The 17500-nt window shown below is 43.7% G+C and overlaps 4 protein-coding genes across 5 annotated transcripts in view; 1 reads left to right on the top strand and 3 right to left on the bottom strand.

Annotated features, from left to right (window-relative positions):
• LOC118125530 (phosphofurin acidic cluster sorting protein 1) overlaps positions 1-5047 on the bottom strand; it is a 13513-nt gene extending 8466 nt beyond the window's left edge. The window contains exons 1-8 of the mRNA XM_035184217.1: positions 4825-5047; positions 3351-3438; positions 3154-3243; positions 1688-1813; positions 1391-1553; positions 643-734; positions 167-250; positions 1-59 (exon numbers count right to left, since the gene is read on the bottom strand). The exon at positions 1-59 is cut by the window's left edge and continues 1 nt beyond it. Coding sequence (XP_035040108.1) covers positions 1-59; positions 167-250; positions 643-734; positions 1391-1553; positions 1688-1813; positions 3154-3243; positions 3351-3438; positions 4825-4988 — 866 coding nt within the window. The 5' untranslated portion in view covers positions 4989-5047. The remainder of the gene's footprint in view (positions 60-166; positions 251-642; positions 735-1390; positions 1554-1687; positions 1814-3153; positions 3244-3350; positions 3439-4824) is intronic.
• Positions 5048-5674: 627 nt separating this feature from the next.
• psen2 (presenilin 2) lies at positions 5675-9942 on the top strand. The gene is made up of 11 exons (XM_035176775.2): positions 5675-5780; positions 6290-6429; positions 6553-6770; positions 6846-6987; positions 7092-7159; positions 7266-7486; positions 8327-8425; positions 8565-8630; positions 8854-8940; positions 9022-9137; positions 9278-9942. Exons 2-11 carry the CDS (start codon positions 6298-6300, stop codon positions 9431-9433), a joined length of 1305 nt encoding a protein of 434 aa, XP_035032666.1. The 5' UTR covers positions 5675-5780; positions 6290-6297; the 3' UTR covers positions 9434-9942.
• Positions 9943-10960: 1018 nt separating this feature from the next.
• dpy30 (dpy-30 histone methyltransferase complex regulatory subunit) lies at positions 10961-14789 on the bottom strand. The gene is made up of 5 exons (XM_035176826.2): positions 14673-14789; positions 12666-12706; positions 11838-11885; positions 11590-11732; positions 10961-11144 (listed from the first exon to the last, which is right to left on the bottom strand). Exons 1-5 carry the CDS (start codon positions 14680-14682, stop codon positions 11072-11074), a joined length of 315 nt encoding a protein of 104 aa, XP_035032717.1. The 5' UTR covers positions 14683-14789; the 3' UTR covers positions 10961-11071.
• A 2705-nt stretch (positions 14790-17494) lies between these two features.
• Positions 17495-17500, bottom strand: part of si:dkey-75a21.2 (uncharacterized protein LOC794385 homolog) — a 4317-nt gene continuing 4311 nt past the window's right edge. For both annotated transcript variants that reach the window (XM_035176796.2, XM_035176786.2), the window contains exon 6: positions 17495-17500. This exon is cut by the window's right edge and continues 726 nt beyond it. The gene's annotated coding sequence lies outside the window, so the exon portion shown is untranslated.

The following is a 17500-nucleotide window of genomic DNA, read 5'->3' as shown; positions in this document are numbered from 1 at the left end:
TCATCAGTCACTTTGAATCTTTTCATCAGAGCCACAAACTTCTGCTTGAAGTTCGGTTGCTGAACGACAGAAAAAAACAAAGAGAAAAGTTAAAGTTTCTTCGTCTGATCAAACTTTTATACTGTTGAGCCAATCAGGTGACCGGTGTGCTCTGATTGGTCCTCACATGCGTCAGGGAGGTTGTTCGGATCATTTTCCCACGGGACTTCTTCATCTTTCCCTGAACATCGTCATCATCATCATACATGTCCTGAGAAAAAAACAAAAGAAACGTCATGGACGTGATTAAAAGAAACATAGCTGTTGAAAATAGGGGAAATGGGCCCAAGTCCTCTCATTTCAAAGGCTCCTTCAAGACGTTCTTCTGTTCCTGAGCAACAAAGGATCCAGTGGGTGGATCCTTCTCTACCCTAACACCAAAGTCAATGTTCCACTGTCTCCGAGAAACATTTTTAAATCTAAGTCTCAACTTTACCAAATAACTAATGGTACAAATATTAAAAACAAAGCTTTTGGGATCAAATATTAAACTGAATCAACAAGTTTAAAACTGAAACACTGACTGAAAATGAAAACAACAAGTCAATGAATGAAAAGATCAAACAGGGTTTGAGTTTCTGAAGATGACGAGCTGTCAATCACCTGAGGCGGGACTGCATCATCACTTCCTTCCTGTTCAGAGGAGAAGCTGTCGTCATCGTCCTCCCAGTAGTTCTCCATGTCAGGAGAGCGGTCTGTTCACACACACACAACAAACAAACTGTGAACACAACAACACAACAATTGTTCATTTTTGCTCAAAGTGGCAGCAGAGGAGGCTGAGAGAACCTCCTCCTGTACCTGGGGAGTAACCAGTGCTCCTACACCTCCTCTGCTGCCACAGGGAGGTGGAGCACTGGTTACTCCCCAGGTACAGGAGGAGGCTGAGAGAACCTCCTCCTGTACCTGGGGAGTAACCAGTGCTCCTACACCTCCTCTGCTGCCACAGGGAGGTGTAGGAGCACTGGTTACTCCCCAGGTACAGGAGGAGGCTGAGAGAACCTCCTCCTGTACCTGGGGAGTAACCAGTGCTCCTACACCTCCTCTGCTGCCACAGGGGAGAGAGGCACATGGACAGAGCTGAGCTGCCACTTTGAGTTTGTGCTTATGGTTCTTCTCTGGCTGTTGTGGTGAGAACAGAACCACAGAAACTTTTACTTTCACTAAACTGAAACTCAAGTTTGACTCAGATCATCGTGTAAAGATTATTTGACCCTTAAGTCGAAAGATGTAAAAGCTTAGGTTCATAAAAGTAGTAAACGTTCTGTATTTATCTCTATGATCTGAGACGATGAAGAGGAGGAGGACCAATCAGGAGCCAGTGCATAATGAGAAGGTCATGTTCTCCTACCCAAGGCCTTGGTGATGTTGCCATGGTGACCACTCGTCTCCTCCAGTTCGATTGGCTGGCTGGAGAGAGAGAGGACACTCAACTCCGCCGCACGCACAGAGGCATTCTTCAGGTTGCTATGGAGACCGAGGATGTGGGCTCTGTCAGTCGGGTGCTGCATCACCTGGGACGCACACGTACACACACATACACACAAACATACACACACACAGTTACAATCCAAAAGTGTGGTGGTACGTCCCGTGGTGGTACGTCCCGTGGTGGTACGTCCCGTGGTGGTACGTCCCGTGGTCGTACCTCGGCCATGTTGATGACTCCCACTGCCAGAGTTTTGAAGCCCAGGATGGTTCGGTTCTTGTATCTTTTCCTCCTCTGCAGCATCACATGGAGACGATTTGCATCTCGCTTCAGGAAATGAGGATACTGAAAAACAGAGTTTATATACAGTCACTGATCCTCTTTATATACAGTCACTGATCCTCTTTATATACAGTCACTAATCATCTTTATATACAGTCACTGATCATCTTTATATACAGTCACTGATGATCTTTATATACAGTCACTGATGGTCTTTATATACAGTCACTGATCCTCTTTATATACAGTCACTGATCTTACAGTCTTTACATACTGATCATCTTTATATACAGTCACTGATGGTCTTTATATACAGTCACTAATCATCTTTATATACAGTCACTGATGGTCTTTATATACAGTCACTAATCATCTTTATATACAGTCACTGATCCTCTTTATATACAGTCACTGATCATCTTTATATACAGTCACTGATCCTCTTTATATACAGTCACTGATCATCTTTATATACAGTCACTGATCATCTTTATATACAGTCACTGATGGTCTTTATATACAGTCACTAATCATCTTTATATACAGTCACTGATCCTCTTTATATACAGTCACTAATCATCTTTATATACAGTCACTGATGGTCTTTATATACAGTGACTGATCATCTTTATATACAGTCACTGATCATCTTTATATACAGTCACTGATGGTCTTTATATACACTCACTGATGGTCTTTATATACAGTCACTAATCATCTTTATATACAGTCACTGATGGTCTTTATATACAGTCACTAATCATCTTTATATACAGTCACTGATCCTCTTTATATACAGTCACTGATCATCTTTATATACAGTCACTGATCATCTTTATATACAGTCACTGATGGTCTTTATATACAGTCACTAATCATCTTTATATACAGTCACTGACCTCTTATATACAGTCATAATCATCTTTATATACAGTCACTGATGGTTTCGATCTCTTTATATACAGTCACTGATCATCTTTATATACAGTCACTGATCATCTTTATATACAGTCACTGATCATCTTTATATACAGTCACTAATCATCTTTATATACAGTCACTGATCCTCTTTATATACAGTCACTAATCATCTTTATATACAGTCACTGATCATCTTTATATACAGTGTGGTCTTTATATACAGTCACTGATGGTCTTTATATACAGTCACTGATCGTTTTATATACAGTCACTGATCATCTTTATATACAGTCACTGATGATCTTTATATACAGTCACTGATGATCTTTATATACAGTCACTGATCATCTTTATATACAGTCACTGATGGTCTTTATATACAGTCACTGATCATCTTTATATACAGTCACTGATGGTCTTTATATACAGTCACTGATGGACAGATGATCTGAACGTATGAATCTGTGATGACGTATATGAACCTGCAGTGAGAAGGTGAGCTCCAGGTCAGTTGCCATGACGCCGTCTGGAGGAAGAAGATACTCGTTGGATCTCAAAGTTCGTTTGGAGCCCTGAGGTTCGGGTGTGAAGACGTGTTCAGATTCACAGCGGATCATACGTGTTTAAATCAACAGTTAAACCTGTAAATTCAGGAGCAGGTGTGAAACGTTCCTCTGACCTGGATCTTCACAGCGATCACGACGGAGCTGAGCTCTCGGTCCAACTCCCTCAGAACCAGGAGCTTCTTCAGAGTCAGACTACACAACCTGACACACACACACACACACACACACACACACACAATACTAAAACCATGGAAACAGGAAGTCAGCTGACACTGGCAGAGATGACAGATGCTGTCAGGGATTCAACATCTGGGAACCAGGAACATTTGTAAAAGATTTGACAGTTCAGCCCACAGACTGTAAATAAAGATGGACGACATGACGGCTCCCTAAAGTAAAGACAAATTGTCTCTATCGCCCCCTGGTGTCTGGCTGCAGTATAGATCATAAACCTGCTCCATGTTAGCAGATGGGACATGGACAAAACTTGGACAAAAATCAAAGTAGACGTTAAATAAATGTTTGTCAAAGATGGTTTCTGTCATTTCAGGTCGTTCTTATCTCTCTGATGTTTGTTCATGTTTCTGATCAGGATCATGCAGGAACTTGTCCGTCACACATCAGCTTCCTGTCACACGTGTTCAGTGGAGGACGTCTCCTGCTGTGTTAACACCTTGGTTCATAAAGGACAGTGCTTTATGGTCTGTTTGACTCTAAATGATCATAATTCACTAAATCAGCTGTTTGAAGAAGACTTGAAACTAGAGACTGAGACATAAACTCCCAAATGTTTACTGACGTCTATTTCCATTTTTATTCACAGTCCATGGTTCAGATCATAGAAGTAGAAACACTTTAAATCTGGATATTTGTCCGAACTTCCCACACGTGATGATAATCACTGTGATTATTGGCATCACATAAACACACAGTTTAAACTTTGTAAACCTGCGTGGTGACGACCGACAGGTTCCTGCTTCCTGGTGTCTAAGAGGATTATCTGTGATTGGTGGAGTTGGTTAACCCCGACTAATCTGCCGTGAACAGGTGGAGGGATGAGAGAGCGAGGACGACCATCAATCTTCAACATGTTTATGTTTTTGGATTGTTCTGATTGGCTGCTGCAATGTGATGTAACTGTCTCTGATCTTTAGTCCATCATGAAGCCTCTGACCCAGGGTCAGGGGCCTCAGCTCTCTCTAGGCATTCTGGGAGATGAAGTGTGTTTGACCTTTTCATCGACAGTGAGGACGACCAGATCACACTCTGCAGGTTCTTCACCATCAGCTCCTCCTCATCTTCATCAGTCCAACAGGACGTCTTCACAGAGTCACGCTACAGCTGCACTCTTCTTCTCCTCCATCTCCTCCTCCTCCTCCTCTGTCCTGCAGCTTCTTGTTCATGAGTCTCACCCATAGGGGTCTCACCTGATGTCAGATAGCTAGACACACACACACACACACACACACACACACACACACACACACACACACACACACACACACACACACACACACACACACACACACACACACACACACACCTCACCGGGCAGCAGCCTCTCTGGCCGGACTTTAATCCTCTTACCTGGGCACGCAGCTCGGAGATGACCGGTCCATCTCCCAGGTTGCGAACAGGTTCATCGGCACCGGGGCTCGTCCGTCCCGCTCCCCGGCTGCACCGGACCCCAGCGGGGGCTCCGCCTCCGTCCGGCCCGGAGGGAGAGCAGCTCTCTCTGCTGCCGCCGACATCGTGTGATGTCCGGTCACAAAGTCCCCCTTCACCGGCCGGTTCTCCGGTCAGCAGGGGGCGGGGCTGAGCGGGAGGGAGGGGCAGTGAGACACATGATGAGTGGTAATATATAATATAATATAATATAATATAATGTAATATAAAGTAATAATGTAATACAATATAATATAATATAATGTAATAATGTAATAATGTAATATAATATAATATAATATAATATAATATAATATAATATAATATAATGTAATGTAATAGAATAGAATAGAATAGAAATATACTTTACAGTAGTCTGCAGTATAGATACAGGAGCATATATATATATATATAAATATTATATAATATATTTATATCATATTTTGGTAATTTCGTCAATCATATTCTATCTATATATAATTTATATTTTTGTTCACGTATGTTTAATTGATCAACATATTAGTTACTTTTTTAAATAAGTTATCAGTTTTACTAATGTTTTATTCTATTAACATATTGTTGTATTTTATCGATATATTTTTTTTCATTTTATTAACAGTTATTCATTTAATCAACATATTATATTTTATAAATATATAATATTATTTATTTTAAGATATTTTACTGTCTCTTATTCCCATGATGTATTTTTTAAATAATGACGTCAGGCTTGGAACTTTTACTCAATAACTAAATAAACAGGGCGGAGTGAAACACTACGTCATCGCAGACGTGATCACGTGATGACGAGTGTGCCTCTCAGCTGACCGCTGAGTTCCGGGTTGTGTGTCGGTGTTTATCTCTGCGCTGCTTCTCAGGTAAAATCTGTTTATATACATATTTATATTTATTTATTAGATTGTCAATACAATATGAGAACAGTGAATAAACCCAGTCCGCGTGCACCGTGGCGGAGCGCGGTCACGTCGAGCTGACGGTCCGGAGTTTGTCTCGCCTGTTCTCGTTGATCATCATTTTAAGGTTGAGATCAACTGAGCGAGCGCGATGCATGATGGTCTATATTACCTGGTTAGTGACCACAGGACAGGCACTACTTGTCACGATGCATTGTGGGAAACTGAGTCCACTGTGTTGTTAATAATAACCAGAATGCATCGCCCCCTGGTGGCTGGCCGCAGCACAAGGTCATAAAGAAATCACCATTGCAGTTTTTTTTTATTATTTACTGTAACTAAGCAACCAACTACACAGTAGACAATCTACTTCCTGTTTACACCACATGACCAGTGTACGTAAATGGTCATACAACACGTGTTCTCCGGCTGTCCGTGTGGGCGGAGTCTAACTGCTGGTTGGTGATTTGCAGTCGGTGCCATGAACGCCTCAGACAGTGACGAGGAGTTCTACAACGAGAGGACGGCGTTGGTCCCGTCAGAGAATCCAGTGGTGTCGTCGTACCAACCAGATCCTGACGTCAGCGCCTCAGATGAAGCGCCGACCAATAGGGTAAAGGTCACGTCTCTGTTCTGTATTCGCTTACGTCAGGTTGCGTAACTAAGAACTGTCCTGGAAGAATGTTGTTGTTCTTCCTGCTGCACTGATGCTGAATGTCGCCCTCTGTTGGTGCAGCCCGGGGTCAGCAGGCGGATGGGTCCAGCGGCCGTAGAAGGATGTGGTGATGGGGGAGGCTCAGATCAGGAGGTGGATGCAGACGACGAGGAGCTGACTCTGAAGTACGGCGCCAAGCACGTCATCATGCTGTTCATCCCCGTCACCCTCTGCATGGTGGTGGTGGTCGCCACCATCAAGTCGGTCAGCTTCTACACGGAGAAGACGGACCAGCAGCTGTAGGTCCACGACTCAGCCGGCACCTGCAGGACGCCGCTGCTGCTCACAGCTAACCGTGATGTTTGTCCCCGCAGGATCTACACGCCGTTCACAGAGAACACTGCGTCTGTCGGCCGCCGGCTCCTCAATTCCGTTCTCAACACCATCATCATGATCAGCGTCATCGTGGTCATGACCATCTTCCTGGTCGTCCTCTACAAGTATCGCTGCTACAAGGTCAGAAAGCCGGCTAGTCGAGGCGTCACTGACAGACGCCATTTAGTTTGGTCCTGGTGGTTATGCTTGTTTCCTGAACGTTAATGTAACTGTGATCTGTTCAGTTCATCCACGGCTGGCTCATCCTCTCCTCCCTCATGCTGCTCTTCTGGTTCAGCTTCATGTACCTCGGGTCAGTTTCACTCATAGCTCTATTCACACCACAGTCAGGGAACAGTTGGACCAATCAGAGCGCAGGGCGTTGTCAGCTGGAACATGAACACACCTCTGTTTTTCAGTGAAGTGTTTAAGACGTACAACCTGGCCGTGGACTACCCGACGGTGGGAGTGATCATCTGGAACTTCGGGGCCGTGGGGATGATCTGTATCCACTGGAAGGGGCCGCTCCCGCTGCAGCAGGCCTACCTCATCCTGATCAGCGCCCTCATGGCCCTCGTCTTCATCAAATACCTGCCGGAGTGGTCGGCCTGGGTCATCCTGGGAGCCATCTCTATCTACGGTGGGTCTCTGAGCGTCTCTGAGATCAGAAGGTTTTCTTCATCATCAAATCTCCTTCAACAGTTGGTGTTGGTAAAAGCTGCTGTGTTTCAATATGAATTAAGTTGAACTCAATTGAAAAAAGACAAAAAATCATTAGTATCGCGTTACAACACGCTATCACGAGAATGTTTTTAAGACTGGGCGTGTCCCAATCCAGGGACCGCCTCCTTCACAAGCCATGTAGACTGACGGCAATCAGTCTAAAAATGCAGCCTGAGAATGAGGCGGAGCCTAAACTGAGACACAGTCATGGACTCCGAAAAAGTGAAGCCAAAGCAGAAGTGTCTGAATCCTGTCTTCTGTGTAATGACCAGCAGGGGGCGACTCCACTGGTAGTTTCTATAGAAGAGAAAATGACTCCACCTCTTCAATTCAGCTGATGTTCATTTAGTAAATTCTGATCATTTAGAGTCAAATAGACCAGAAAGCGCCGGATGTGTTGGGGGGGGGATACCACAGTGGGATTGACAGCTAGCCGTCCAATGGGTGCATGTGGGCGTGTCTTTGAGCTGTCAGTCAGTGTACAGAGGCGCCAAAATCAACCAAAATGAAAAGCTCCTTGTAGAAAATTAAAATAAGCTCAATGACGTCTGTGCTCCTGCAGCCGACCAATGAGAAACAGCGACTCTGCCTCAGCATCATTGTTAATGTCCTGGTCACATGGTCTCCTCTGTGAGCAGGAAGTAAACGCTGCGTTTCTCTCAGGCTCTAATTCAGCCTGCGCCGCTGATGGTTCCACGTCTGGTTACTGTGTCAGCCTTCCCATCATGCTTTGCTCAGGTTGTTTGTGTTGTTGCAGATCTGGTGGCCGTCCTGTCTCCTAAAGGTCCTCTCAGGATGCTGGTGGAGACGGCTCAGGAGCGCAACGAGCCCATCTTCCCCGCCCTCATCTACTCCTGTGAGTCCATCACACGTCCAGTGATCAATGACCAGAAGCGATACCACAGAGTTACACATGTACAGAGAAATACAGCTGACTCGTGGCCGACCGGCAGGAAGCGATGACTCTGTAATTTGATTGATTTATGTGTGTTTAGCTGCCATGATGTGGACAGTGGGGATGGCGAGCCCGATGGACGCTCAACGCTCCGACCACGAATCAGGTGCAACACAACAACTGCTCAGTCACAAGGAACCGGAAAGACAGAACGACTTTAAGACTTTGACTGTAGTACAACTTCACAACTTGTACTTCTACGACTTTACAACTTTACGACTTGTACGACTTTACTTCAATGATGTGATAATTTGTGGTTGTCGGATGTTTACCTTCGTTACCAGTTAATTGAATTAACACTGCCACTCTGCTGCCATTTTCTTCATCAGATGAGGAGGTGGGGCATAGTGGCAGGGAGGTGGAGCCTGAGAGACGACAGTCCCGGACGTTTCCAGAAGACGACCTGGAGGAAGACAGTGAGTTCATGAAGAGTATTTCAGATTAAAACCAAAGCTGTACAGCCTCATGAAATAATGTGTGTGTGTGTGTGTCTGCAGGGGGGGTGAAGCTTGGCCTCGGTGATTTCATCTTCTACAGCGTTCTGGTTGGAAAAGCTGCAGCGACCGGCGGCGACTGGAACACGACACTCGCCTGCTTCGTCGCCATTCTCATTGTAAGTATTTTATTCTTGACTTTGTTAACGGGTGTGTCAGCCTCTGCTCGTATAGCGGCTCGTCTGTACGACTGTTCCCTGGGACATCTTGATGATACAACATATTGACGGACTACTGACGCAGTGTACGTGTTCCTCAGGGTCTGTGTCTGACTCTGCTGCTGTTGGCCATCTTTAAGAAAGCTCTGCCGGCGCTGCCCATCTCCATCACCTTCGGCCTCGTCTTCTACTTCTCCACCGACTTCCTGGTTCAGCCGTTCATGGACAATCTGGCCGCTCATCAGTTCTACATCTGAGACCAAGACCCGCCCCCCTCACCTCCCTCCTCCTCGTCACCCTGCGTCCGCCGCTCTTCGCTGACAAAACACTTCTTCCTGCACCGGCCGCCTGTCTCTCGATGAACACAGGAAGTGATGTAACAGGCAGAGGCAGCTCCTGGACGTCAGGCACAAACATCAGTTGCTGAGTGGACGTGTAAAGGTCCGCCTTAAATCCTTCATCTGACCTTGTATGTTTGGAGTCAGCTGATTGGCTGACGCTCCTGTCAATCACAGTCAAACATTCCTGTTGCGTCAGTTTTACCATTAAATCAGACGCTGCGTTTTAATGTTCGACTGCATTTAAGGTGAATTTTTCTTCAACAGACTCAAAATGATTTTTACTGTTTTATGAGAAAAGTGTTTAATAAATAAAAAACTGGTTTCAAATCATCAAACCTAACCTTCTATGTTAACAGACGTGACTCTGATCAGCCCAGTTTCAAATATTATAAATAAATTCATCATTTAATATTTCAAAACATTAATTTATCAGCATCTGTTTGATTTAATTGTTTTTAGTTTTTAGTTTCCTGCGTCTGAAACGTTTTGATACTTCGACGTCAGATTAGTTTTTTATTTTGATTAAATATTTCAACGCCTGATGAGGTTTGGACGTCGTCTCAACTTTTATTCAATGTCAAACTGTTTGGCTCTACAGGTTTTTAATCTGAGAGCTAAACTTCTTTTATTTAACACGTTAGTACGGTTTCAGTAAAGTTATTTTAGTTTCTGTTACTGTTGAAACAAACTTTCTGTATGAACTTTATTGATAAGTGCAGCACACTGGCTGGTGGGCGTGGCTAGTGGGCGGAGTCTTTATATGTTGCAGGAAGTGATTCAGGTGAAATGTGATTGTTTTGTTGTAAAATCAAGAAGTTACTCTGCCCTCTAGTGGACAAAAAAACGTCGGTTATTGTAGCTTTCAATGAACGCATTGCCACAGTCTGCCACCAGAGGGCCCCACATCAACAGCACAGGTAGTCATTTTAAATATGCAACATTCAGACCTGGTGAAATAATGACGTGAATAATTCAGCTTTTCTCAAATTTAGTTTTCAAAATAGTTTTGTCAGTTTTTGTGACTTTTCCCCGATTACGGGTTAAACATCAATTACGTTTTCATCAAATAGTTTTTTTCTGATAAACTTTCCTCATTGAAAATATATTTTATTACATGAAAAATTTAATTTACTCTTCATTAACGTCTATTTGTTCTGAAAACTATCAACTCAAATATAATCTGACAGAAATCTGTGGCTTCTGAAGCTTCAGTAAATTCAGTGGGATGGCCAACCGTTACACTCTGAACAGAAGGTGGCGCTAATAGCTTCTGTTTCTGGCTTTAAGTTCAGTTAAGTGTTGGAACTATTTCTTGTATCCATCCGCCCTCGTACTCTTGCGTTCCAGCACTCGTCTTGTTATGCTAACACTCGCCACCTGCTTCTAGTTTTTATGCTAGGCTAACCACACCTCACTCACGGATGGAAACAATACACAAACCTGTTTTTCATTCCTTCAGTATAAAAGAGCGGCAGCTGCCCTTTCACATCAACATGTTTATTGTGATAAAATAAAAAAAACAACAGTTCATGAACAAACAGGAAATGAGACGAGTCAGTTTCTCTCTTCAAACTGAGACTTGTTCTTCAGCAGGAACGCAGCGAGGTACTCGATCGGGTTCGGGGGCCTGAAACAGAAAAGAGTCGGAGTGTGAGGTCCTGTTTAAAAGTCGAGTTTTAACTGGAGCAGATTCATCGTCATAGAAACGTCTGCGATGAAGACAAAGAGTTACCAGAACTTTGCATCGTGACAAAGTGATCAATGACAACAGTGGTCACGAATCACACAATCTTATTTATGCATCAAGTTTTAAATTTAATTTTATTTGTATAGCGCCAAATCATAATATACATTATCTCAAGGCTCTTTACATTGAAGGTCAAGACCTTAATTTTTTTTATAGAGAAAAGCACTTTGGCGACTGGAGGAAGAACTCCCTCATTAAGCTGAGTTCAAGCTGTGACACACGGCTGACGATGTAGGGACGTCCTGACGACTCTTCCCTTCTGTCACACGCTTTGTGACCCAATCATGTGAGGGACGGTCAAAGTAAAAACACGGGTGTTGCTGACCTCTCTTTGGCGAGCACCGACAGGCCCTGCAGCAGGATGGGCACCACGGTCTGGTCCAGGTACGCTCTGGTCGGCAGCGCCTGCAGATCCACCTTCTGCTTCGAGATCTTCTCTACACTCGCCTTCTCGTTCTCCACTGTCCTCTGAGGAGGAGAATCAGCAAAGCATGCTGGGAGTCTGCCCTTCACTAGTCATTACAGTGTGTGTGTGTGTGTGTGTGTGTGTGTGTGTGTGTGTGTGTCTGTTACCTGGATGTTTTCCGTCAGGCCGTACTCTGCGTGAGGGTTTTCAGAAACCTGCAGGAGGATTCATGTTCACCGAATTTATATAAAAACACAAAGCTGATCAGAAGAATATGGTCTGAAATGAATGATCAATATTTCTCTCTGACACGTGGCTCCATTCAAAATGGTTTGTTTGAAACCCCTGGGGTTGTGTTTCAGTCTGGACCAGGGCTCGGCAACCCGCATGCAGCTCTTCAGCCCCTCTGCAGTGGCTCCCTGTACAGTGTTGTGCTTTTTTTTTTATTGAACGAATCAGTTTTCATACGATGAACTTTCACTTAAATTTTTTTAAATCATCGTATCAGGCCATCATGTGAAATACCAGAAGGGAGAGAAAATGTGTGTGTGCTCCCAGACAGCACACACACAGGCTCTTTTGATAGTAAAGGTTGCCGACCCCTGAGACGAACAGAAACAGACTTTTGTACACGTTCTCTTCCTGATTGGTCCTCATCAGTCACATGACTCGACGACCAGCGGTGAACACAAAGCGTCGCTAACACTTCCTGTCAGTTACAGTTCCACCTCGTCGTCCCTGCTCTGACTCTTCACCGCTCCTCCTTCAGAGGAGTTTCTGTTACTAAGCAACCAACTGCAGAGACAATCTACTTCCTGTTTACATCACATGACCAGTGAACGTGAACGGTCATGTGATGTGTGTTTTCAGGTGTGTGAGTGTGGACGGAGCCTCACATGTCTGCCGGTCACTGTAAACCTCTTCTGAGCTGACACTGATAAGACTGAATCGTGTGTGTGTGTGTGTGTGTGTGTGTGTGTGTGTGTGTGACTCACTGGTGTTTGTCCCTCCATGGACTGATCTGCGTCTGTGTGATCTAAAAACAAAGTCAGTTCCAGTTTTTTCAGTGTGAAGAAGGAGAAACAGTTTGTTGATGGAGAACGTGTCAACACTGCTGAACATGAGTCTGTAGAAAACACGTCATCAATTTTATTATTAAGTAGGGTTAGGGTCAGTTATCACTAACTGATCACTGACTAACCACAGGTCACTGACTGATCACTAACTAACCACTGGTCACTGACTAATCACTGACTGATCACTAACTAACCACAGGTCACTGACTGATCACTGACTAACCACAGGTCACTGACTGATAACTAACTAACCACAGGTCACTGACTGATCACTAACTAACCACAGGTCACTGACTGATCACTGACTAACCACAGGACTGATCACTGACTGATCACTAACTAACCACAGGTCACTGACTGATCACTAACTAACCACAGGTCACTGACTGATCACTAACTAACCACAGGTCACTGACTGATCACTGACTAACCACAGGTCACTGACTGATAACTAACTAACCACAGGTCACTGACTGATCACTGACTAACCACAGGTCACTGACTGATCACTAACTAACCACAGGTCACTGACTGATCACTGACTGGTCACTGACTAACCACAGGTCACTAACTAACCACAGGTCACTGACTGATCACTGACTAACCACAGGTCACTGACTGATCACTGACTAACCACAGGTCACCGACTGATCACTGACTGATCACTGACTGATCACTAACTAACCACTGGTCACTGACTGATCACTAACTAACCACAGGTCACTGACTGATCACTAACTAACCACAGGTCACTGACTGATCACTAACTAACCACTGGTCACTGACTGATCACTGACTAACCACAGGTCACTAACTAACCACTGGTCACTGACTGATCACTGACTAACCACTGGTCACTGACTGATCACTGACTAACCACTGGTCACTGACTGATCACTGACTGATCACTAACTGATCACTAACTAACCACAGGTCACTGACTGATCACTGACTAACCACTGGTCACTGACTGATCACTAACTGATCACTAACTAACCACAGGTCACTGACTGATCACTGACTAACCACAGGTCACTGACTGATCACTGACTAACCACTGGTCACTGACTGATCACTGACTAACCACTGGTCACTGACTGATCACTGATCACTGACTGGTCACTGACTAACCACTGGTCACTGACTGATCACTGACTCACTGGTCACTGACTGATCACTGGTCACTGACTAACCACAGGTCACTGACTGGTCACTGACTAACCACTGGTCACTGACTGATCACTGGTCACTGACTGATCACTAACTAACCACTGGTCACTGCTGATCACTGATCACTGACTAACCACTGATCACTGACTGGTCACTGACTAACCACTGGTCACTGACTGATCACTGATCACTGACTAATCACTGGTCACTGACTGATCACTGACTAACCACTGGTCACTGACTGATCACTAACTAACCACTGGTCACTGACTGGTCACTAACTAACCACTGGTCACTGACTGATCACTGGTCACTGACTAACCACTGGTCACTGACTGGTCACTAACTAACCACTGGTCACTGACTGATCACTGACCACCACTGGTCACTAACTAACCACTGATCACTGACTGGTCACTAACTAACCACTGGTCACTGACTAACACTGGTCACTGACTAACCACTGGTCACTGACTGATCACTAACTAACCACTGGTTTCTCAAATCTCTTTGAACTTGTCTTTATTTAGATCTTTCCTCTCGTGTCGCTCGCGCTGCTCGGTGCTTCGTGAGCGCTACGTTAGCTTAGCATCCCGTTAAATGTCCGGTAGATAAACCTCGTTGACCGGTTAAACCGACTCGTGTGTTTGGTAACATACGAGTCATCAAACCGGAAGCTCGCAGCAAACAAACCGAAACACGAGGAAAACAATAAAACGGTGAAAAGCGCGAAACCATGTTTAACAATGAACTCACCGTCCGCCATGTTTGTTGTGGATATTTCCGCAAGATATCCAACGTACGTCAATTCCGCTTTGAGTTACGTTAAAAGATACACGCGTCGCGTTGTTTTCCCAACCAATGGTGGACGAAGACCCGCCCCCTCCCCTGCCTCTGATTGGCTCATCTCTTCCGGGTGTATGCATTAGCCTAGCACTGATGCTAACCGGCTCCATGAACGTGACAGAGCCGGAGGAGAGGCTCTTAGCCCGGGCAGCTCAATGTGAGTACTGCCGGTGAGACACGGAGGATATTTAATGAACAAATTAAAGGGAACGTGTGACGTCAAAAATTGGCGACTTCCTGTTGCGTTTTTACATAACGCTCCGCCATAACGCCTTTTTTGTGCAACTGGTATATATGAATATATATACCAGTTGCACAAACCGCACTGTTGTTGTACTGTTCCTAGAAAAAAAAAATATATATAAAAAAATATATACTATATATATATATATATATATATATATATACAATTATAGTAATTGATAATTCATAGAGATTGATTGCTCCTTCAGTTCCCACTTTTGTCCACAAGGTGGCAGTATTGTACGGCTCAGCTTGAGCTAATGTTGTGATCTGACCAGAATATTATTATGATGATGATGATTATTATGATTATTATTATAACCATAATTACCATTATTCATATCTTCTATCACTCTCTCTCTCTCTCTCTCTCTCTCTCTCTCTCTCTCTATCTATCTATCTATCTTCCTAAATTGTTATGTTTTTGAGAAAAGATTAATTACATTTTTATAAATTTTACATTCATATATGTATATTTGTCTTCGTTTCCAATATGTCATAACCTTGAAAGTTGGAAGAGGTTTCAATGTTTATTTATATATTAAATATTTCAAGCAATTCTGCAGCTATATGATGAACTAGGGCTACGTTGTAGCACTAACGGGCCGAGCTCACGCAACTCGGGACCTGTCGCGGTCGGTGGAGAGAGCGATCGGCCACCGGGCGCACGGCTCCGCGTTGCATGCGTTTTGCGCTCTGCGGGAAGGATAACGATTCACTTCCTGCTTCCGTCACGTGATGTCGATCCTTGCCTGCTAATTGCTCATTACGGTCCACGCTATCTAATTTTATGTAAATCGAATGATAGTTGTAAAACAAAGCTTACTTCCTGTTGCCAATAGGTGGCGCCATCAGTATTATTACATACAGACTAATAGATCTGTTCAAGTAGGGGCTCTGATGTAGCGTGAGCAATTTTGTGTCAATTGGACAATGTTACAACAACTTCATTTTCACACTGATCAGTAGGTGGCGCTATGACCCTGAGGAAATATTGACACATAGAGCCGTTCAGGCTTGGACTCTGATCATGTGACAGAACCTTCGTGGTGATAGGACGATGCACACTGGAGTTATGACAACATCGTGTCCTTTGGCGAAGGATGATCCTTCGCCGCACCTCAATGTTTACATGGTTTGAGGAAATGTCACAATTCTGACCATGGTAGGGAAATACAATCCTTCCAAATACAACAGGGCCTCCCAGCGGGGGGGCTCGGCCCGAACTGCGAATCATAATTCTTTCAGCTTAACCCTTTGATGAACAACATGGGTCCAAAGTGACCCGGCTCAGGTTTTATTTTCTATATCTTTACAGTGATTGAAGTTCATCATTCAGTATTTCAGGTATTCCCCAATTAACTTGTTTTTTATCATCACAAATCCTTACTTACATTTTTCCTTTGTTACTTTTTTGAATAAAAGTCATTTTTGTATCACTGCTCTTCTGATTCATTTCCTGTGTTTTTTCATGCATGAGTGTTTCTTTGCTATATGTTTGAAATAAAAGTATTTATTAAATATCTTGTTTTTGATTAACACAAATCATTTTCCTTTTTCCTTACACCATGGGTGAAAATGACCAGCGCAGTATGAATTCACTACAGATCACCTGACATTCATTTCACACAGCTGATGCATGTGGGTCTTATTTTACATCCGTTACTGGAGAGAAAGAGAAATATGTACAATACTAACTAGCTGTTAGCTAGCTAGCTTCTTTTCTGGCTAGCTAACCATAGCTAGATCAACAAAATAAAACTCGACATATAACAGTTTATACTTAATAGACTGATATGCATTTGAAAATGTGCTTTTGATTTTCTTTATCCAGTGTTAGTCTGGCTGGTCCCAGTCATTTCAGACTTACTGGTGCTCATGAAGATGCTGGATGAAGAACAGGATGAGGAAGAGGAGGAGCCAGTTCTTGGTCTGGATTCTGAGTCTGAAATCTCTGAGGCTGAGGAACTAGAGTCTAGGTCCTAGACTCTACAGGATCAAGCTGGAGTGGGGGTGAGTCTTGGAATCCAGCTCTCCTTAATGAAGAAGGCTCCTTTGATGACATAGAAGACTCACCTTCTACATCATCAAAGGAGCCTTCTGCTAAATGAAGAAGGAAGAAGAAGCTATAAAAGAAGATAGCAGAGAAACACCGAGTCGTGATGAAATAACACAGGAGATGAATACGGGTCTTTTGACCCATGTTGTGCATTAGATGGGGTTTGCATAGCTTGTGTATCAAAGGGTTAACATGTTCCGAGTAATCACCTGAACAACTAGACTCAACAGTGCAGTAAATTGAGGAAAAGACCATAATATAGCCTTAACATTTCACTTTATATTCATTCAACACATTTTTAAAACATATCGAACAAAAGATTTTTGAAGGAATCTTTGGACACAGATTCCAACAGTGACTCATTTAACTCTGATCATCAGGGTCTTAACTCATCCTGTGTAACTTCAGAGGGAAAACAGTGAATCAAATATAACAT

This window comes from Hippoglossus stenolepis, chromosome 2 (assembly GCF_022539355.2).
Source record: "Hippoglossus stenolepis isolate QCI-W04-F060 chromosome 2, HSTE1.2, whole genome shotgun sequence".
Lineage (NCBI taxonomy): Eukaryota > Metazoa > Chordata > Actinopteri > Pleuronectiformes > Pleuronectidae > Hippoglossus > Hippoglossus stenolepis.
The sequence above is the reverse complement of the archived record's forward strand: the minus strand, read 5'-3'. Positions and strand labels throughout refer to the sequence as shown.